Source organism: Panthera onca, chromosome D1 (assembly GCF_046562875.1).
Source record: "Panthera onca isolate mPanOnc1 chromosome D1, mPanOnc1 haplotype 2, whole genome shotgun sequence".
NCBI lineage: Eukaryota > Metazoa > Chordata > Mammalia > Carnivora > Felidae > Panthera > Panthera onca.
This window is the reverse complement of record NC_138348.1, coordinates 44,209,214-44,232,068: the sequence shown is the minus strand read 5'-3', so window position 1 is coordinate 44,232,068 and position 22,855 is coordinate 44,209,214. Positions and strand designations below refer to the sequence as shown.

The window sequence follows — 22,855 nt, the reverse complement described above, 5'->3', positions numbered from 1 at the left end:
CATGCTCTGTCTCTCTCTGTCCCAAAAATAAATAAAAAACGTTGAAAAAAAAAATTAAAAAAAAAAAAAAAGTTGAAAAAGAAGTATAACTGATATTCTAAGAAAAGAGAGAAAGTAGAATGATAAAAATTCTCAAAACCACAAAAACAGAAGAAGAGTAGAAAACAAAAATAGGAACAAAGAACAAGGACAACAAATAGAAAACAGTAATAGATATGATAGATGTTAATCCAACTGTATCAGTAATCATTCTGAACACCAGTGGCCTAAATGTACTAATTAAAAGACCTATATTGTTGGGGGCGCCTGCATGGCTCAGTCCCGTTAAGTGTCTGACTTCAGCTCAGGTCATGATCTCATGGTTGATGGGTTGGAGCCCCGCACTGGGGGCTGTCAGCACAGAGCCCGCTTTGGATCCTCTGCCTCCCTCTTTCTTTCTGTGCACCTCCTCTGCTCACTCTCTCTCTCTCTCTCTCAAAAATAAATACATATAAAAAAAGATGTCTATTGTTAAAGTAGAACAAAAAACATTACCTAAATATATATTATCTATAAGAAACCCACTTTTAATGTAAAGACACATAAAAATTCAAAGTAAATGGATGGAGAAAAATACACCATGTTAACACTAATCAAAAGAAAGCAGGTATAAGCTATATAAATTTCGGCCAGAGCAGATTTCTAAGCAAAGAAACTTATCAGAGATAAAGAAAGGTATTACATAACAGAAGACATAAGAGCCTTTAATGTTTATGAGCCTAAGTAACAGAACAACATTTAAGAGTCATTTAAGGCACAATTAATGGTTCTGTGTAAATGAAGACTCAAAAGGGGAGGAGAGAAACAATAGGGCAGAATAATTTTCCAAAATAGTAAGGGAATTAGCAAATTCCTGAAACTTGGTGAACCCCAAGAAGATAGATAAAATCATAAGGATTTCAGGCAAACCCCTGAATTATACAACAAGAAAAATTTCAAAAGCAACCAAGTAAAAAAGGTTATTTTTCAGGGAACAACAATAATATTCACAGTGATTCTATAATACCAAGTATGAACTCAAAGACCTAGAATGGCATATTAAAAGTATTGAAAAAAAAAAAACAGAAAAATGCCAACCTGGAATTCTTTATCAATGAAAATATCTTTAAAAATTTTTTTAATGTTTATTTTTGAGAGAGAGAGAAAGGGACAGAGTGTGAGCTGGGGAGGGGCAGAGAGAGAGACACACACACACACACACAGAATCTGAAGCAGGCTCCAGGGTCCGAGTTGTTAGCACAGAGCCCAGCACGGGGCTTAAATTCATGAACCGCAAGATCATGACCTAAACTCAAGTTGGACCCTTAACCAACTGAGCCACCCATGCGCCCCAATTAAAATACATTTTACAAATTAAATTGAAATAATATTTTTTCATACAAAGGCTGATAGAATTTATTGCTGATAGGCCTGCACTACTAAGATCCAGCAAAGATAGTAGTTTAGGTAGGAGGAAAATGATCCAGATTGAAGCACAGAATGATAGGAATGAATGAAAAGCTCTAATAAGCCTAAATTGAGTGAATATAAGTGAATGTTGATTAAAAACAATAATAATGGACCCAGCAATTGCACTACTAGGTGTATATCCAAGGGATACAGTTGTGCTGTTTTGAGGGGCACATGCACCCCAATGTTTATAGCAGCACTGTCAACAATAGTCAAAGTGTGGAAAGGGCCCAGATTCCATCGACAGATGAATGCATAAAAAATATGTGGTGTACATACATATATATATACCTATACATTACATGCATACATACACAATGGAATATTACTCGACAATCAAAAAGAATGAAATCTTGCCATTTGCAACAACATGAAGTAGAGGGTATTACGCTAAGTGAAACAAGTCAGTCAGAGAAAGACAAATATCAGATGATTTCACTTATATGAAGAATTTAAGATACAAAACCGATGAATATAAGGGAAAGGAAGCAAAAGAATATAAAAACGGAGACAAAACATAAGAGACTCTTAAATACAGAAAACAAACTGTGAGTGGGGGGATGGGTAAATGGGTAAGGGGCATTAAGGAGGGAACTTGTTGGGATGAGTGCTGGGTGTTATACATAAGGGATGAATCACTGGAATCTACTGAAAATATCGTTGCACTATATGCTAACTAACTTGGATGTAACTTAGAAATAACAACAACGGCAATAATCACTTCCTTGTTGCATGCATAATATATGAAGGAGTCAAATGTATGATAACAATGGCATATAAAGGGTGGGAGAAGGGTAAATGGATTTGTAATGTACTAGCAATGATTGAAAAGTAGTAAAAAGTTTTAAGTTTGAGAGAAACTAATACTTCAAAGACGCACATTGTAATTATACAGTGACAATTAAAAGAATTTTAAAAAAGGTATAAGTAAACAATCATAGGAGGTAACAGTGGCATGATTTTTTAAAAAACTTGAGTAACCCAGAAGAATCCAAGAAAAGAGAAAATAAAAGAGAAAAAGAAGGAACAACTGAAAAATAAATAGCAAGATAGGGGATTAAACAGACTACATTACATTGAATATACATTTTGTTGGGGGGGGGAAGGAGGGATCTGCTAAAGTTGTTAAGTATATTTTAAAAATATTCAGTTTTCAACAAAAAGTGAAAATACACTCCAGTTAAAAGACAAAGATTGTCAGACAGTTAACAACACAAGACTCAAGCATATGTTCTTTACAAGACACCCACTCTTTATATAAGGACACAGTTACTTCTGATCTCATAGCAATAATATACATGAACCAAAAAATGACAGAACTAAAGGGGGGAAATAGACAAATTTATATTAATATTTGGAGATTTTAACTCACCATTCTCATTAACTAGTAGAATAAGCAGACCAAAACGTTAGGATAGATATAAGAAAGATTAGAACAATATGAATTAACTGACCTGACTGTAAAACACTACATTCAGCCAGGATGAATATTTTTTCAAAGAATGCACACAATGGGGCGCCTGGGTGGCTCAGTTGGTTGGGTGTCCGACTTCAGCTCAGGTCATGATCTCGTGGTTCGTGAGTTCAAGCCCTGCATCAGGCTCTGTGCTGACAGCTCAGAGCCTGGAGCCTGTTTCAGATTCTGTTTCTCCCTCTCTCTCTGACCCTCCCCCGTTCGTGCTCTCTCTCTGTCTCAAAAATAAATAAATGTTAAAAAAAAATTACTTCAAAGAATACACACAAGATTGATAACAGCAGACCATTTGTCAGACTATGAAACAAGTCTCAATGAGTTTCAAAGTATTAATATCACATATAGAGACTCATTCAGGAATGGCAGAGAGAGTATTTCTGTAAACTCACTCTCCTGCTAAAATAACAAAAATAACAAAAATAGGGGCCAAAAAAGTGAAACTCAGGGGTACCTGGGAGGCTTAGTCGTTCAAACGTCCAGCTTCGGCTCAGGTCATGATCTCACGGTTCATGAGTTCGAGCTCCGCATTGGGCTCTGTGCTGTTGGTGCAGAGCCCACCTTGGATCCTCTGTCCCCCTCTTGCTCTGCACCTCCCCTGCTCGTACTCTCTGTCTCTCAAAAATGAATAAACATTAAAAAAAAAAATGAAACTGAGCCATATCAGAACTCTGGAAATTAACCCAAGCCTGAGAAAAAACTAGAAGTCCTCTGTACAAGACAGACTATTGAACCCTGGTAAGACGGTGGGTTCTGTGGCATTTTATTTGGGAACTATCCCTTCCCAGCTTTCTCCCTCAGTGGCATTATTGCTAAAAGCCAATAGCATTTCAGCCATCAGAGAGATCTGACCTCTTTTGAAACTCCCCCAAGAAGACAGTAAATACTTTGCCCAAACTTAATATAAACTTAAAGCTCCTTGGAAAATCTCTGTTCCTGAAGTGTTGTGGGTATTTGATTTGACTCGGAGCTCAGCTTTCTAAAAAACAAACCCTATGCCAGCCAACATTGTGACCGCCTAAGGCTGTTATTTCACTTGTGGTAAACAAGAGCTGCCTGAGAATTTAAAAGGAAATCCTGGATACTACTAGATGACCATAGGGAATTTGAAAGTGTCTGACAGATTCCTGAAGATCTCAGGATCCTGTGCCAGGATGTGCGTGTGCATAGGAAAGATCTGGGAAAGGAGAAGGCCCTAGTCACTTATCTGTAGCTGACCTAGAAGCTCTCACAAGTGAAATGTGAAATCTAAGGCCGTTTCATAAACTGAAGTTTGAAGGTGTATCTTTTCAAACATTCCCTCCTACAGATGACGTGTAGGCAAAGCATTTAAAGAAATGTTCTGACACATCATTCGCTGACCACAAAATTATACTGACCCATGGGTGACTTGCAGGAAGTCAAGCTTAAAATATAAATCAAGAACTTAAAGGAAAAAAAAACAAACCAGCAAAGAACTCAGTGGCTACACACCTCAGAGAAAACGGAATCTACATAATTAGTCCAGGAAAGTCATTCAACAATCAGAAACAAGAAAACAAACATAAATCAGCAACATAACAAACCTTGGATGTGGGAGGGATCTGATGCCAGAACTGTTAAAATATAATGTCCAGTTTTCAACAACAAAAAAAATGAAATACACAAGCAAATTTTTGCCATGCACACAAAGCAAAACAGCCAACAGAAAATTTGCCTGACGGGGCTTGGAGTTTGGACTTAGCACACAATAACTTTAAATCTCCTATTATAAATATGTTTAAAGTTGTAGCAGAAACCATTTCAAGAGTATTTGAGTATGACAATAGTATCTCATCAAAGAGAAAATAGAACTAGAAATTATAAAATGAAAATATAAAACGATGTTAATAGTTAAAATTGCTACTTCTACTCAATATTGGATTGGAGGTTCTAGCCATAGCAATTAGCTAAGAAGGAATGAAAGGAAGAGGTAAAATTATATTTGCGTATAATGTCATGTATTTATGAAATCTGAAGAAATTCATTAAAATCTATTACAGCCAATAAAGAAGTTTATCAGTGTGTCAGGATACAAGATCTCTAGGCAGAAATCAGTTGTATTTCGTATACTAGCAATGAACAATGCAAAATGAAATTAAAATAATTCTATATACAGTTAGCATTAAAAATAGTAAAATACTTTGCAACAAATTTAACAAGAGTATAAGACCTGTACACTGAAAACTGTAAAACATTGTTGAAAGAAATTAAAGAAGTCTAAATAAATAAAAGAAATATTCCTGTGTTCATGGGTCAGAAAATGTAATATTGTTATGATGGCATTTCTCTCCAAATTGTTCTAGATTTCTTGCCATCTTTATCAAGATCTGAGCTAGCTTCTTTGCAGAAATTGACAAGCTGATCATAAAATTCATATGGAAATTCAAGGGACCCAGCATAGCTAAAACAGTTTTAATAAAAAAGAAGAAATTGGAGGACTCACACTGGCAAATTTTAAAACTTACTACCAAGCTGTAGTAATCAAGACTGGTATTGGCATAAGGATATTCCAGCTCAGTGGGATAGAATTGAGAGTCCAGAAATAAATCCTTACATGGTCAACTGATTTTCAACAAGGGTGCCAAGATGATTCAATGGGGAAGAAATTGTGTTTTTAGCAAATCCTGGAAATAGACAGGAGCAAGAATGAATTTGGAATTCTACCTTTTGTTATACTCAAAAATTAACCAAAATGCATCATAGACTCAACGGTAGGAGTGAAAGCCTAAAACTAGTGGAAGAAAACAAAAAAAAAGTTTGTGACTTTGGGTTTTGAATACAGCATTCTAAGGTATGACATCGAAAGCACAGTTCATGAGTGAAAAAACCTGATAATTGGAATTCATTAAAATTGAAAACATTTGTATTTCTACAGAGACCTAAAGAAAGTGATAATAAGACACAGGATGGGAGGAAATATTTGCAAATCATGTATTTGATAGTGGCCTTTTATCCAGAATATACAAAGATGTCTGTAATTCAATAATAAAAAGACAAATTACCTTCTTAAAAAATGGGCAAAAATCTGAATAGATGTTTCTCCAGAGAAGATGTACAAATGGCCCATACCACATGAAAAGATATTCAGTATTAATCATTACGGAAAATGTAAATCAAAACCACAGTGACCTGTGACTTCATACCATTGTGATGTCTGTAATTACAAAGACAGATAAAAACAAGTGGTAAAAACGTTCAGAAGTGGAAACTCTGATACACTGATGGGAAAGTAAAATGCTACAGCCACTTTGGAAGACAATTTGGCCATTCAGTACTTGAATAGAGAAATAAAATTGTGCTATATTCATGCATACAGTTTGATATGGCATTGAAAATCAACCACAATAACAAGTAACTGCCTGGAAATATTATTTTAAAATGTAAGCAAGGCATAGAAGCATTTATATTTATTGTCTAATTCAGTTTACAAAGTTCACAAAAGGGGCAAAAGTAATCCACATTGTCAAAAAATGCGTACATACATGGTATAAATATAAAGAAAGGCAAGAAAAACAATACCATAAAAGTCAAAATAATGATTTCCTTTAAAGAGAGGCAGGGGAGTTAGAAGGCAGGGTGGTTGAGCTCTGGCCATGTTTTATGTCTTAGCTTGAGTGATGAGTAGTCTCATTGTAACTTTTCTATGTGTGTGTTATATTTCACAATAAAGAGGGTTTAAAATAAAAATGGTGGATCTATATTATAGAGAGCATTTTTTAAGGATTTCTAGGTTTGTCTGTATATCCAATCTCTACCCTAAGATTTTGTACCCTTTATTCTTCTTAGCCCACTTGTCAGGATTTTGGATACTCACTAGTATAATTAGAGAAAAGAAGGCTAAAAATTGGAACCTTTGTTTCCAGTTAGTAACCAGTGATTATGACGAGCAAGACACATCTTGTCCTCAGTTTCCTCTTCTGAGACATTAAGGTGACCAGATTTAAAAAAAAAAAAAAAAATCCCATTCAGCCCTAACATTGTATGAAATTATAGGAACCTCTAAAGAAATGAGTCTGATAGAGTAGCAGTGGCAGCCCTGGGAAAAGAGTCTGATCTCACAGTGTTAACTGTTAACACAGTTTTTTGACTTTTTTAACTGTTAAATCAAGTTTTTTGACTTTTTTGGAGTCCCCTCTCCCCTCCTCCGACATATGAAGATGAAAATACTACTTAACTCACAAAGTTATTAAGATTAAATAAAACAACACATCATATTAGGGTTCTCCAGAGAAACAGAACTAATAGGATGTGTGTGTGTATTTACAGAGAGAGAGAGAGAGAGAGAGAGAGAGAGAGAGAGAGATGGAGAGATAGGTTTATTTTAAGGAATTGGTTTGCAAGACTGTGAGGGTTGGCAGGTTTGAGATTTACAGGGCAGGCTGTCCAGCTAGAAATTCTCACACGAGTCGATACTGCAGTCCTGAATCTGAAGGCAGTCTTGAGGCAAAACTCTTTCCTCTTTGGAGGACCTCAGTCTTTTCTTTTAAGGCCTTCAACCAATTGGCTGAAGCCCATACACATTAGGGAGGGTGATCTGCTTTACTCAGTTTACTGATTAAAGTGTTAGTCACCTCTGAAGAATACTTTCACAGCGACAACTAGCCCGGTGCTTGACCACACAGCTGAACACCACAGCCAAGCCAAGTTGACACATAAAATTAACCATCACACACATCTGCAAGTGTTTATACCGCTATGGCGAAACTGTTGTAGGTCCTGAATAACTATTATGTGCTGTGCTCTCTGATTCACACTTTACTTGGATCTTTATTTCCAAATGAAGTTTTAAATCTGCCTACCTCTCTCCAGATACCCATTTCACCTTAGTTCAAGGCACTCAGTGAAGATTTTTGGAGCAGATCAGTAGCATTAGAGATGGATTTCTGAAGTACTCTGGGTTTTTTTTCTCCCCCTTATTTTAGCACTTAGCACTTGTTTGTACTCACCACTAGTCTCTAGGTTTGTAGAGTAGCAGGGATGGTAACTTCTTCTCCATTGTGAAATCCAACACATCTTCCACCATATAGTAGGCTCTCAAATATTTGTCGAATGAATGAGCTGGAAAGATTTGGGCATATTTTTAAAAGAGATCTGCAGTCGTGTTAACATATAATTTTGTCTTCGCTCAACTTGCTTAATGCTGTTAAGAACTTTGGTTCTTCAGTAAAATCTGGTAACCATGCTTTCTTCATGTGGATGATCAAGCTGGTGGGGATTCAACATGTGAAAGGTAAACACCAATGTGAATTAGGAAAATCTGCGCCACACTTTGTGTACGTCTTAGTTACACTCTCAATATCTGTGCCATCCTGCCACAAGGTGTTTATTTCACACTCATTCATGATGACAAACATGGTCTATATTCTGCTTAAATGCCTGGAATGTCTTGAAGATAGCTCCACGTGGAAATCTGGTTTATCATTTAATTGCAAATACTTTGCTTTCTTTAAAAAAAGGAAAATGCAGGGGCGCCTGGGTGGTTCAGTCGGTTGAGCGTCCAACTTCGGCTCAGGTCATGATCTCATAGTCTGTGGGTTTGAGCCCCGCGTCAGGCTCTGTGCTGACAGCTCAGAGCCTGGAGCCTGTTTCCAATCCTGTGTCTCCCTCTCTCTCTGCCCCTCCCCCAGTTTCACTTTGTCTCACTCTGTCTCTCAAAAATAAATAAATATTTAAAAAAAATTTTTTTTAAAAATAAAAAAGGAAAATGCTCTTTATAAATACATATAGACAATAAACACAAACACACGCCTACATATTTATTGATCTCTTTCTTCTCTTTTGAATTTTTCAGCTGCTTTCCCCAGCCTGAGTCCTGTGAATTCTCCCAGCCATGGACTATTCTCCGCTGGCTCTCTAATGAATCGATCACTTGTAGAATTTCCTGCCACTGCCAGTTCTCTTACTAAGCCAAGTGTTATTTTACACCGATCTCTGGGCAGTGCACCCAATTCACCAGATTTTTATCAGCATGTTAGAAATTCTGATAGCAGTTTATGTAACAGGTAAGTTTCCTAAATGTTGATTATTTCTGTCTCAAAATATAGGTTATTTTAATAAAGTATTCCTAGTTTTCTAGTTTTATGTTGTAACTAGTTGATGGATTAAGACTGTATCTTCCCTATTTATCAAGTAGTTTTTCTTTTTAAGAAATTTTTCCTCATTTTAGTGCAATTGTTCATTTTCCAATTAAGTGATCTCTATCAAAAGTGATATATAGTAGTATTCTATCCATCTCAAGATACCAGTAAATTATGAGAATTCTTTTAGTATATACTACCTTAGTACCCAGTTCATACGGTGTTTGTTTTCATTTCTGCTTAGTTTTTTATCAGTGATAAGTGTTTACCTCAGACCTCAGTGGTGACTTTCAAAATATGTTAGTTTCTTTGGGGACACAAGATGCCTTCCAGGATAAAGCCTATTAAGTTTATAGAGAGATTGGACTTGTATGATATTTTGCAACGGGGTTCCTGGTTAAAAGTTAAGCAGATTTCAAAATTGTATTTAGGTAAAAAGTTTAGCCTCATTTATGAATGTATATTTATCTATTTTATTCTTTAAGCTGTGGACATCAAATATTGAAATATGTTTCAACATCTGAATCCGAATCTGGTATAGACTGCCACAGTGGAAAGTCAGGTGAGATTGCAAAGGTCCTGTGTGTCTGAATTTCAGAACAGTTTCTTAGATTGTTTTAGAAATGAATAAATGTGTGAGTTTAACTTCAGTTTATCCATCTTTAAAATGAAGATTATAACATTTTTATATACTTACAAGATAAGTAGAGAAGTTACTAGGAACAAGTTATAAGTAACAGAGGGTAAAAGTGTTTTGAAGTAACAGAGGGTAAAATGTGCTGGGGACGTGCCTGGCTGTCTCAGTTGGAAGAGCATGCGACTCTTGATCTCAGGGTTGTGAGTTTGAGCCCCGCGTTGGGTGTAGAGATTACTTAAAAATAAAATCTTAAAAAAAAAAAAGGACTAAAGTGTGCTATACAAATGAATGCAGTCTTTTCAGTTTATGGGTAGGGTTCATAAATAGAGTAATTAATTATGATAATGTTGAACTCTAAGCCCAAAAGAGTTTTTATGACATAGAGAGGAGTTGTTTTAAAATATAGTTTATTGGGGCGCCTGGGTGGCTCGGTCGGTTAAGCGTCCGACTTCGGCTCAGGTCATGATCTCACGGTCCGTGAGTTCGAGCCCCGGGTCAGGCTCTGTGCTGACAGCTCAGAGCCTGGAGCCTGTTTCAGATTCTATGTCTCCCTCTCTCTCTGCCCCTCCCCTGTTCATGCTCTGTCTCTCTCTGTCTCAAAAATAAACGTTAAAAAAAATTTTTTTTAAAAATAAATAAAATAAAATATAGTTTATTATGTCATTCTGAAACATTTTATATCCTCAAACAAGAAATACTGTTGGTGATAAAGTTATGGTGGTTTTATAATTTAAAATATTGATGACTCAAGCATACAGTAATAGTTAACTAGGTAACTCAGACCGTCATTCCCCCTGAAAGTAGCTAGAAAAGCTGCACAAATTATTAACAACAAAAATGTGCTTAAAGCAATTGAAAACTAACAAGCTCCTGACAATTACCAGTACAAGATCTGGAGGAGGATAGAAATTCAGGAAATAAGCCTAGAGTATGGGGCTTTGAAAAAGGTATTTGCTCCTTCCAGAGGGTCCAGTGACTAATAGAATGAGCAGTCCTTTTGGTACCTCCATGGGACTAGAGAGCTAGATACTGGAGGTGGAGGCCTACCATGGTAGGGATAATTTGGAAAACTCTGCAGTACTGCACCCTAAGAATAAAAGTAAATCAGCAATAGATAGGCCCCCTTAGGGATTATAGGCTCATACTGATCCCCTTATGTACTATAAACTTCACCCTTTTAAAGTGTACAATTCAAGGGCGCCTGCGTGGCTCAGTTGGTTAAACATCCGACTTTGGCTCATGATCTCGCAGTTTGTGGGTTCAAGCCCCACGTTGGGCTCTGTGCTGATAGCTCAGAACCTGGAGCCTGCTTTTGATTCTGTGTCTCTTCTCTCTCTGCCCCTCCCTGCTTGCGCGTGCGCGCATGCTCTCTCTCTCAAATATTAGTAAGCATTAAAAAAATCAAAGTGTACAGTTCAGTAATTTTTGGTTCTGAGATTGTTTAAAACACACACACCCACCCCCCCTCCCCCCCACACACACACGTGCACGCGCGCGCGCACACACACACGGAGAAGAGCAATCCTTTACAAACTCTTCCAAAAAGTAGGAGGGGAAAACTTCCCAACTCATTCTGAAGGACTAGTGATATCCTGATGTCATAACCAGACACAGGTATCACAAACCAAAAACAAAAAAAACTACAGACCAATATCTCTTATGTGTATAAACACAAAAACCCTTAACAAAATAATGGCAAACGGAATCCAGCAACATATGAAATGGTCACACTATGACTAAGTGGTATTTATCCCAGGAATGCAAGGGCAGTTTAACAGTTGAAAATCAATCAATGTAATATACCACATTAATAGAATAAAAGGGGAGAAAAATGCATGATAATCCATATATGTGCAGAAAAAACATTTGATAAAATCTAACACTCTTTCATGATAAAAACACTCAAACTAGTTATAGCAGGGAAGTTCTTCAACTTGATAAAGGGCATCTTTGAAAAACACACACCTTACTGGAAAAGGACTAATGTTTTCTCCTTAAGATCAAGAATAAGATAAGATTTTTTGCTTTCAGCACTTCAACATGGTACTGATGGTTCTAGCCAAAAAAATTGAAAGAAAAATAAAGGAATCCTGAATGGAAATAAATAAATAAAACTGTCTTCTATTCGTAGAGCATATAATCCTTTATATAGAAAATCCCAAAGAATACACACACACACACACACACACACACACACACGAACCAATAAATCAGTTTAGCAGAGATAAGATACAATATCAGTGTTGTACAAAATTGTATTTCTGTGTACTAGCAATGAACCATCATAGATTGAAATTAAGAAAACATTTTCACTTGTAATAGTATCAATAAGAATGAAGTAATTAGAATAAATTTAACAAGAGATTTATAAACTGCAAAACATAAAACATTGTTGATAATAGAGAAAATCTATGGGGTGCCTGAGTGGCTCAGCCAGTTAGGTGTCCAACTCTTGATATAGACTCAGGTCATGATCTCACAGTGGTGAGATCAAGCCCCATGTCAGGCTCTGCACTGGGCATGAAGCCTGCTGAGTATTCTCTCTCTCCCTCTGCCCTTCCCCTGCTGGTGCATGTGTGCTCTCTCTCAAAAAAAAAAAAAAAAAAAAAAATTAAAATTAAAAAAGAGAAAATCTAAATACATTGAGAGGCATTTCTTATTTAAAGACTGGAAAACCCAGTATTGTCAATAGGGCTATTCTTCCAAATTCATCTAGAAATTCAGTGCAATACTTAACAAATTCTAGCAGGCTTTTTTTTTTTTTTTTTGGTAGAAATTGACAAGTTGGTCATAAATTTTACATGGAAAGACAATGACCAACAATAGCCAAAACAATTTGGAAATAGAACAAATTTGGAGGACTGATGCTCCCTGATTTCATAATTTATTATAGAGCCACTATAATTAAGATAGTGAAGTATCAAAAGATGAGCCCGTAGTTCAGTGGAACAGAACTGTAAGTCCAAAAATAGATTCTTGCATTTATGGTCCGTTGATTTTGATATAGAAGTCAAGACCATTCAAAAGAGAAAGCATAGTTTTTTCACCAAATGGGGCCAAGACAATTGGATATTCATTTGTCAAAGAAAGAGTTTGGGCCCTTACCTTATTATGTACACAGAAAGTAACTCAGAATAGATCATAGACCTAAGTGTAAGAGTTAAAACCTTGCAAATTGCAGAAGAAAAAATTGGACATAATCTTTGTGACCTTGAGTTGAGTAAAACATTCTTGGATACAATGCCAAAAGCAAATCCATGAAAGAAAAAAGATGACAAGTTAGGCTTCAGCAAAATTAAAAACTTTTGCACTTCAAAAGACAACAATAAGAAAATGAAAAGACAAACCATAGATTGAGAGAAAATATTTGGAAATTATATATCTGATAAAGGTCTTACATCCATAATACATAAAGAATATTTATAATTCAATATTAAGTCAACTCAAAAAATGGGCAAGAGATGTCAGATATTTTGGTCTGAGTCATTTGGTGAAGGATATAAATAAATGGGTAATGAACACATGAAAAGATGATGAACATCAATAGTCACTAAGGAAATGCAAATTAATACTACAATAAGATACCACTACACTCAAACTAGAATAGGTATAATTAAAAAGACAAGACAATAGTGGGGCGCCTGGGTGGCTCAGTTGGTTAAGCATCCGACTTCAGCTCAGGACATGATCTCATGGCCTATGGGTTCGAGGCCCACGTTGGGCTCTGTGCTGACAGCTCAGAGACTGGAGCCTGCCTGGGATTCTGTGTCTCCCTCTCTCTCTGCCCCTTCCCTGCTCACACTCTGTCTCTCTCTGTCTCCCAGTAATAAATAAACGTTTAAAAAAATTACAACAACAACAACAAAAAGACAATAGCAATTGTTAGCAAGGATGCAGAGAAATTGGAACCTTTGTGCATTGCTGATGGAATATAAAATGGTATACCACTCTGGAAAACATTTTGACAGTTTCTTGAAAAGTTACACATAAATTTACCATGTCACCCAGTAATACCATGTCTAAGAATTTATCCATGAGTAAACGTATGAGCACTCAAAGACAAGACTGGGAGTGTCATGATATCACTGATGATGCTGCAAATGTTGAAATGACCCAGACATCCATCAAGTTACGAATGGATACATATCATGTGGTATATCCATTCAATGTAATCTTAGCAATTAAAGGAACAAATTTCTGATAACATACCACTACACATATAAAATCAAAACATCATTTTAAATGAGAGAAGCCAGGCTCAAAGGATTACATATTGTATGATTCTATTTACATAAAATTCTAGAAAAGGTGAATTTATAGAGACAATAATCAGAGGAGTGATTGCCTAGAATGAAAATAAGGATCAACTATAAATAAGCAGGAGGGTACTTTCTGGGGATGATGATAATGTTCTAAAGCCAGATTGTCATAAAGGTTGCACAACTCTGTAAATTTACTAAAATTGTTGAATTATACATTTGTGATGGGTGGATTTTATAGTATGTTATTATACTATATATATACAGTTGTTTGGATTGACTGGTCTCAGCTGGGACATTCTCACTTGAGGACTCTCATGTGATTACAGTCAGGTATTGGTAAGGGTGACGGTCATCTGAGGGAATGATTGGGCTACATTTCCAAGATGGGATTGGATTACTCACATGTCTGTTGACTATTGACTAGTCCATCTAAATATGACCCCTGTATGGGCTTCTTCCAACATGTTTGCTGGATTCGAAGAGAGGAGGAGCTGCCAATCAAGTTAATGGCTCAACCCAAAACACACCTAAAGTGTTACTTAATGCCATTTTCTGTTCATCAGAGCAGTCATGCGGCCTGTCCAGATTCCAGGGGATTAGGAAATAAATGCTCTCTCTTGATGGAAGAGCTACAGGAATACATTTGAGAAGAGTGCAAGGGGTATAAGAGAGAGTGTTGTAGACATCTTTGGAAAAGAACTTACTACATTTATTTCAACTGTTTTTATTACTGTTCTGTGTAAGATATAGTTACTAGGAGTTTGGGTCATTAAAATGTAAGTAGGTAATGTACCTTAGATGTCAACAATTTTTAGATGGACGGTAATTTTAGAATATTATTATAGTAGTACTGCCTTGACCTACCAAGAATAGTTGAATATTCTAAATTTTATTTCTTAAATGTTTTTCATGGGGAAAAAGTAATATTTTCCAAAGAATAATATTTCCTGGTCACCATTAGTTAATGATTTTTTAGTATATTCAGTGTATTAAGTTCAGAGTATCACTAACGTTTATTGACCATTTATTATATGTAACTTCCAGTAAGATAGATATTGTTACCCATATTTTACAGGGGAAAAAGCTTGCCATTATCAAGTTCTAGTTCTTCTGAAACTCAGTTCCAATAAGTACTCTTAAAAACCCTTTTACTTAGGAAAAAACCCTACATATTGAAAAGTAATCACATCATAACTTTATAACTGAATTAATATTCATACACTTAACATATACCTGTATTATCACCCCGATTAATAAACCAATGAACAAAATAGTACCAGCACCTCAGAATTTCCCCTCAGGCCCCTCCCAGGTATACCCTCTAAAGATAACATTTTTCTTGTCTTTCATATGTTTTTGAGCTTTTTATAAACAGAATCACAGAGTATGTACTTTGTGTCTGGCTTCCTTCATTCCACACATTTTTAAGAATCATCCATATTGTTGCATATGGCTGTGGTTCATTCTCTTCGCTACATATTGTTCAGTTGTGTGAATATACTACCATTTATTTCTTCTATTGTTGATGGGTTTGGGGAAGTTTCCTGTTTCTAAGATTACAAATAGAATGAATATGATTTTTTTTTTTACATGTGAATGAATACTATTTACCTACCAGTGCTGCTTCTCTTTTCCATGAGACTTGGGGAAAAAAATATTATTAATCACATTGGTAGAAATAATTCACAATAAATGATACTATGTTTTCCTTTTTAGATGTGCCTTGATTTCATTCATTTATAATTATGAATTTAGGGTTTTCATAGCTAAAATTCAAACAATTTCACATGTTGGAAATTGCATACGTCAAATTGCTAAAGACGGAATTTTCCTGTTTCTCACTTTGATAAAGAATATCCTCACCCCCACCCCCATTTCTTTCATCCATGCATAGATATATCAGGTGAAATGTCTGTGTTGTCAGACCACAAGGTACCTGGGCCAAATAATCCAGCAAGATACAACTTAATGGTGCCATTAATTTAAACTGAATGCCAGTATGGTTCACTTTATGTGAAGATTTTTTATAAATAATTTTCCTTATAAAACTATGCATATAGTGCAAGTTTTATTCTTCTTATTACTATATGTATTTCTTGAAAGGTGATGAAGACAACACCGTTTCCTCAAAACAATCATTCAGCCTCACAGAAGTGCAACATGAAGTGGAAACAGAGAACACAGAGTGCAGAAAATTATTTTTGGAAGGTGATACTCACCTAACAGAAGAGGCACAGAATGAACAGCAACCAAATGTAAAAGATAAACTTTCCATATGATTATGTTAAGGTGAAATATAATATTGGTTTAGTACTAGTGTCATTATTTTTGCTCAGAACAAGATTTTTGATATAATAGTACTTTTATTTTTATTTTTTTTTGCTGAAAAGTCATACCATATTAAAGAATACTTTGGGTTAAAAATAATAGTTACAGTTGACCCTCGAATAGTGCTGGTATTAGGAGTGCTGACCCTCCCACACACAGTCAAAAATTCACATATAACTTTTGACTCCTCCAGAACTTAACTACTAATAATCTGCAGTTGATCAGAAGTCTCACTGATCGCATAAACACATATATGTCAGTTCACACGTATTTTGTATGTTGCATGTATTGTATCCTGTATTCTTACAGTAAAGCTAGAGTAAAGGAAATGGTATTAAAAATCATAAGAGGAAATGCTGTATTTACTGTACCAACAGTACCGTGAGTACAGACTGTATTTATAGCGCTGTCCTGTGAAAAATCCTTGTGCAGTGGACCTGCACAAGGTTGTTTGAACTGCACAAGGTAGTTCAAACTCGTGTTGTTTAAGGGTCAGCTGTGCTTCTGAACTCATCATCCGAGAACAACAAAGTGCGTTCATTTTAAAATGAACACATTTTACTTAATGATACAGTAGATATATTACTTTCTATACTGATATTTTCTTAAATTGTGTATGTTAAAGTGTGGGGAACTTGTGCATAAAGCATTAAAAAACAATCTGCTTATAATAGCAGTTTTTTGTTTTTGTTTTTAAGTTCAAAATTTAAGATTTTTAGGGGGAAAAAACCATCCATTCCTTACTAGTTAAACTAGTAATAAATGCCAGTATAAGGATAGGAGTCTCTATTATTCTTTGATATGTATAACTTCTAAAAAAAATAATGGACTTTAGATTTGTATAGTGTTTTGGAAATACAGTATTTTTATTTGTAAAAGTACTGTGAAGATTAATAAGTCTTCTTATGCCTAGAAGACATTTTTACATTTTTCTGATAGCATTTTACAAAGAGAAGAAGTAGGAAGTACAGATTATGTTTAAGAATAACTTCTGTAGAAAATAATATTGGCCATTTTTTAATGTTCAATTTTAAGTGTTCTCATTTGGATGTGGATTTAACGATATTTTTTAAAAGGTGAGGTTGAGTTGGTTTGTGTTTTTCCCCCCTATGTGTACAGATTGAACAGGAAGCATCACTGGACCTGATTTTAATAGAAGATTATGATTCCTTAATAGAGAAGATGAGCAACTGGAATTTTCAAATATTTGAAGTTGTTGAAAAAATGGGAGAGAAATCAGGAAGGATCCTTAGTCAGGTTTGTTTAAAATCTCTACTTTTTTATCATAAATTAATTTTTCCTTGGATCTTTATAAAACACGAACTCTAAAAATGTATAATGTTGGTTTAGGCACAACTTCAACATTGTTCACTTAATTATTTTTCTCACAAATGAAGTTTTCAGTAAAAAATTTGAGAAGATATATATACATATGTGTGTGTGTGTGTGTGTGTGTATAAACCCATATATAAAAATAATTATATATAATGTATAATTTTATTTGAATAAATGAAAATATTGAATTTAAATATAAATTTAAAATATTAAAATAAATTTTAATTGAATAAATGAAAAGTAGTTTTTTGGCCTGTATTAATGGGGTTTAATTTTACTACAGAATAAAGATTTACTCTATACTGAAGCCTGAGGTTGAAGAGGACATAAAATGTGAGCTAGTTCTAACCACTGAAACTTAGGCTTCATTTCTGTCACCTGCCTCCCCGTACTTTACCAAAGGCCAAATGGTTCGTTTCATGCTAGAGCCATGGAAAAATAGTTCCTTGTTACCATCCAGACTCAAGGTTCTCCCTGAGGGGTTCATACAACAGCATCAGATTAACCTTCCCAAAATATCACTCTCATTATCTTCCAGGTATCGTATTTATGAAATGTACAAACATAAGGATAATTTATGTGGTGGGCATACAGTTTCACCTCATTGAAGTCTTTAGGGACAAAAATGTAATAAATATATTGTTTGGACTTCTGTTAAGGACTAGAGTAGAATAGAATTCATGTGCCCTTTAATAAATTATAAATAAAAAAACTAAAGGGAAGAATAGAAAAATTTTAAAGCTGAGACATGTGATAGTTTTCTTTGGTTTTCAAGGGCTTCAGGGTTATGTCTTCCTTTTTAATGTTTTGAGAAGAATTTATTGTAGGAAAGTTTTAAATAAATTATTAACTTAAAGACATATACATGGTAACATCCCCAAATGCAAATCACAAAAACATATTCTACTCAACTGCAAATAGAAATCCTGATTTTTAAAGTGAATTTTATTTTAATTGACATTTAGGTTATGTATACCTTATTTCAAGACACTGGTTTATTGGAAATATTTAAAATTCCCACTCTACAGTTCATGAACTATTTTCGTGCATTAGAAAATGGCTACCGAGACATTCCTTGTAAGTATTAACGTATCTCATTATTTAAATTCAAATAATGCTGGTTTTGCAACTATTATTTTTCCCTTCAGATGCTCTCTTAAACACTTTTTAAATTACATATTTGAAAATATTTTAAATAGGGATTTAAAAAGTAATCTGTATGCTACTACCTAGAGTTAACTATTGTTAACATTTTGGTATATATTCTTCAAGACTTTTTTCTTATTTTTCATAAAGTTAATTATAATACAGACATATTTATAATGGATTTTTCCCTTAATTATTACCTGGTGTACAACTTTCTGTGTTAATAATTATTCATCTGAGTTCCTTATCTTTTAAAATATTTGGTAATTAAGTCAGTCAAGAGTTTCAGAAAAATCTTGACTTTAAAATATTTAAAATTTATCCATAAAATTTCTATTTTTAACTGTGTCCTGACTTATGGAATAATTTCTAATGGCTCTTTGATTTATGGTAAAATATAATTTGAATTTTATATTAGGAAAAGATACGGTTTATATGTTGATACATTCTACAATTTTCCTTCATATGGACACATTTTGGGAAATCACTACTATAAACAGAGAGCAGATTTTTCTTAAATTGGCATAACTCATTAATTGGGATGATAATGTGGCTTCTATGTACCATAATTTCCACTTACAAAATATGCATTTCAAAAAGTGAATTTTATAAATAGAATAAAGTGATACTTTAAAATGAACTTCAGAGGAAGGGGAATGGAAAGAAAGAGGCAGTAGAGTCTTCACTATCAGCTCCCATTAGGATACATTAGTTAAGAAAAGAGTCTCTGGGGCACTGGGTGGCTCAGTCAGCTGAGTGTCCAGCTTCGGCTCAGGTCATGACCTCATGGTTTATTAGTGCAGGCCCCACATCAGGCTAGCTATCAGCGCGCAACCTGCTTCTGATCCTCCGTTCTCGTCTCTCTGTCCCTCCCCCACTTGCGCGCGCGCTCTCTCTCTCTCTCTCTCTCTCTCTCTCTCTCAAAAATAAAGAAACATTAAAAAAAAAAAAGTGTCTCTGGATCTAACTTTTCTAAACTTTAGTTCCCAAATTTGTAAATGGAAATAACAATAGTTCCTACCCCATAGTTAATGATAAGATAAGCCGTGTAAAGTGTGTTTCAGAATTCCTGGCACATAGTAAATGGTCAATAAAAGGTGTTGGCTGTATTAATAATTAAGCTCCTTGCAGATTGACATCATGTCCTAGCAGTAGGCTGAATGTTAGTAGTATCACCTGCTGATTCTACATGGTACTCATTAAATATTTGTTGAAATGTTGAACTTTTATTGAATATCCATTATTCAATGATTTATGAATTTTTCATGAAGATTATATCATTTAGTCTTTGCTGGAAAGGTTGTATTCTCTACCTTCACAGGTGAGAAGTAAAAACTCAGAAGAATCATTCCCAAGATCATAAAACTAGAAATTGCAAAACTGGCTTTCAGTCGCAGGCCTTGCCCTTTCAGATAGTGATATTTCAGTGAACGAATGTTTTCTTGATTATGTACTATGTCTCAGACACTGTTCTGGATGTTTTCATATATACCATTTAACACTTAATCCTTATAGTAGGCCTGAGAGGTATAGTTATATATAGCTCATCTTTTTTTTTTTTTTTTTTTTTTTTTTTTTTGATGTACATGTGTTGGAGGAGTGGGGGGTGAGGAGTTCAAGTATCCAGAATTTGTAACTGTTATCTGTGTGCCAAAACTTTTGTGTGCAAACATGGGTGCCCATAATCCAGACGCTATTTACATAAGATTTTTAAAGCTACAAAATACCAACTGTAAGTAAATTTTCCAATGCCTTTCAATTGGCCCTTGTTACTTGCCTTCTCTTTGACTGTCTTACTATGTTTTCATAGTATATGTGAAAGTTTTTAAAAGAGAACTTTTTAACACATCAAGAGACTTGAAAAAATAAGATGAAAACAAGGGTGCCTGGCTGGCTCAGTCAGTAAAGCATGCAACTTTTTTTTTTTTTTTTTTACATGTATTTATTTTTGAAAGACAGTGCGACAGTGCACGAGTGAGGGAGAGGCAGAGAGAGAAGGAGCAGAATCCAAAGCAGGCTCCAGGCTCTGAGCTGTCAGCACAGAGACTGACATGGGGCTCAAACCCATGAACTGTGAGATCATGACCTGAGCTGAAGTCGGACACTCAACCGACTGACTGAGCCACCCAGGCGCCCCAAGCATGCAACTCTTGATCTCAGGGTCGTGAGTTCAAGCCCCCTGTTGGAGAGTGAGCTTACTTAAAAAAAAAAAAAAAAAAAAAAGAAAGAAACAAAAATATAATTGTGGGAAATTATTCTAAGCCATACATTTTACTTATGAGGATATAGTAAAATAGAAAATTATTGTATTTTTTAAAATGTCCTATGTTAAACTCAACAGAATGATCATTTTTATAAAATATTTTGGTGACTTTAGATCACAACCGTATACATGCCACAGACGTCCTGCATGCAGTTTGGTATCTGACAACCCGGCCAATTCCTGGTTTACAGCAGATCCACAATGATCATGCAACAGGAAACGAAACAGGTACTTCCTTCTAGAAATCTTCCTTTTAATTATTTGTCTAGAAATAATAAATCAAGCAATCTCATTTCATTACCTCTGTTCTTTTAAAATTTTCAAAAAGTAACCTTTGGTACATAAAAAGGACTATGTAAATTTTGATGCATAATACATGCAAATTAGGAAACCTGACTCACCTTAAGAGCTAGGTTAAGGTCTGATACTGTTGGATCTACCATGTTTCTTTCCTGTGACCCATCCTGGTGCTTGCTATCCCACATATTATGATAATCCATTTCTTTGCACTTTTCTTTCAATTCTTTTGTTTGTTTTAGGTATATCATGTAAGTTTAAAATGTGTAACATTCACAATGAAAGCAGACATACTTAAAAGCTTCATATAAACATTTAAATGATGATATTAAAAACCTTTCATAACATTTAAGTTTTGCCCTCCAAAAAAGCTCATTCTGCTCCTCATCATAAATATAATTAATTATACAAATGTAATGAATTATAACATGGTTCTCTACTCTAGCTTGTAAAAGAGGGGAGAGTTACTCCAGTGAGATACACACACACACACACACACACACACACACACACACACACACATATACATACCAGGACAGAATTGGCTTAGTTACAAATGCCGGAGAACTATTTCCATACTAATCAGTGTAAATGTCATAGATTTGGCCATTGCTTTATAGTCTTTGGTAGTTGAGTCCAAAGTACTGCCATTATTTTTCTGCCATTCCATATTTACTCTCTTTTAGTGCTCTTTGTTCTTTCCAATAGTCATTTTCTTTAGCTTTTGTGTTTGTGGATGTATTGATTTTCTTAGAAGAATATTTTCATATCTTAGCACATTTGAAGATACCATTCCATCCATTTCTGATTTCTATAGTTTCTATTGACAAATTGGCCCTCAGTCTTATCTCTCCTGAAAATTAATATGTCCGTTTTCTCTTTGCTGTTGGTTTTTAGCATTTTTGACTATTATGTACTCAGGTGATTTTCTTTGTAGTCATTCTGCTTGGGGTTCAGTGAGCTTCTTGAATATGTTGATTAATAGCTTTTATTGGTTTCAAAATGTGCTCAAAATTCTTCCAGCCTCTCTCCATCGTCCAATTCCAAAGCTACTTTCGCATTTTTAGGTTTTGTTACAACAATATGCCACTTCCAGGCACAAAAGTCTGTATTGCTGCTGTTTCCTATTGCTGCTGTAATGCTACAGACTTAGTGGCTTAAAACAGCACAGATTTACTATGTTACAGTTCTGGAGGTCAGAAGTCCAAAATAGATCCAGCTGGGCCAACCCAGAGTGTCAGCAAGATTGTGTTCTTCCTAGAGTCTCTTTCCTTGCTTCCTCCAGTGTCTAGAAGCCACTTGCCATTCCATGGCTCATGTCTCTGAAGAAGGGACAGCACTATAGCCTCTTCACGTCTCTTTCTGAGGAAGGGACTCAAAGGCTTACAGTAACAGGATGTTGAGAGGGGTTGATCCTGTGATCATCTTTCCCACACCTAACTGAGTGTCGGAAGTTGTCCCCTTTTGCCAAGGTAATGAGAACATTGCAGCACTAATTCCTGGAGTAATAAAATGTCACACTGGTCCACC

The 22,855-nt window shown here is 35.2% G+C and overlaps 1 protein-coding gene across 1 annotated transcript in view; it reads left to right on the top strand.

Annotated features, from left to right (window-relative positions):
* PDE3B (phosphodiesterase 3B) overlaps positions 1 to 22,855 on the top strand; it is a 175,208-nt gene that overhangs the window by 129,020 nt on the left and 23,333 nt on the right. Inside the window, exons 6-11 of the mRNA XM_078433255.2 lie at positions 8,772 to 8,982; positions 9,543 to 9,619; positions 16,060 to 16,211; positions 17,404 to 17,541; positions 18,585 to 18,696; positions 21,143 to 21,256. Of these exons, the coding sequence (XP_078289381.2) occupies positions 8,772 to 8,982; positions 9,543 to 9,619; positions 16,060 to 16,211; positions 17,404 to 17,541; positions 18,585 to 18,696; positions 21,143 to 21,256 (804 nt within the window). The remainder of the gene's footprint in view (positions 1 to 8,771; positions 8,983 to 9,542; positions 9,620 to 16,059; positions 16,212 to 17,403; positions 17,542 to 18,584; positions 18,697 to 21,142; positions 21,257 to 22,855) is intronic.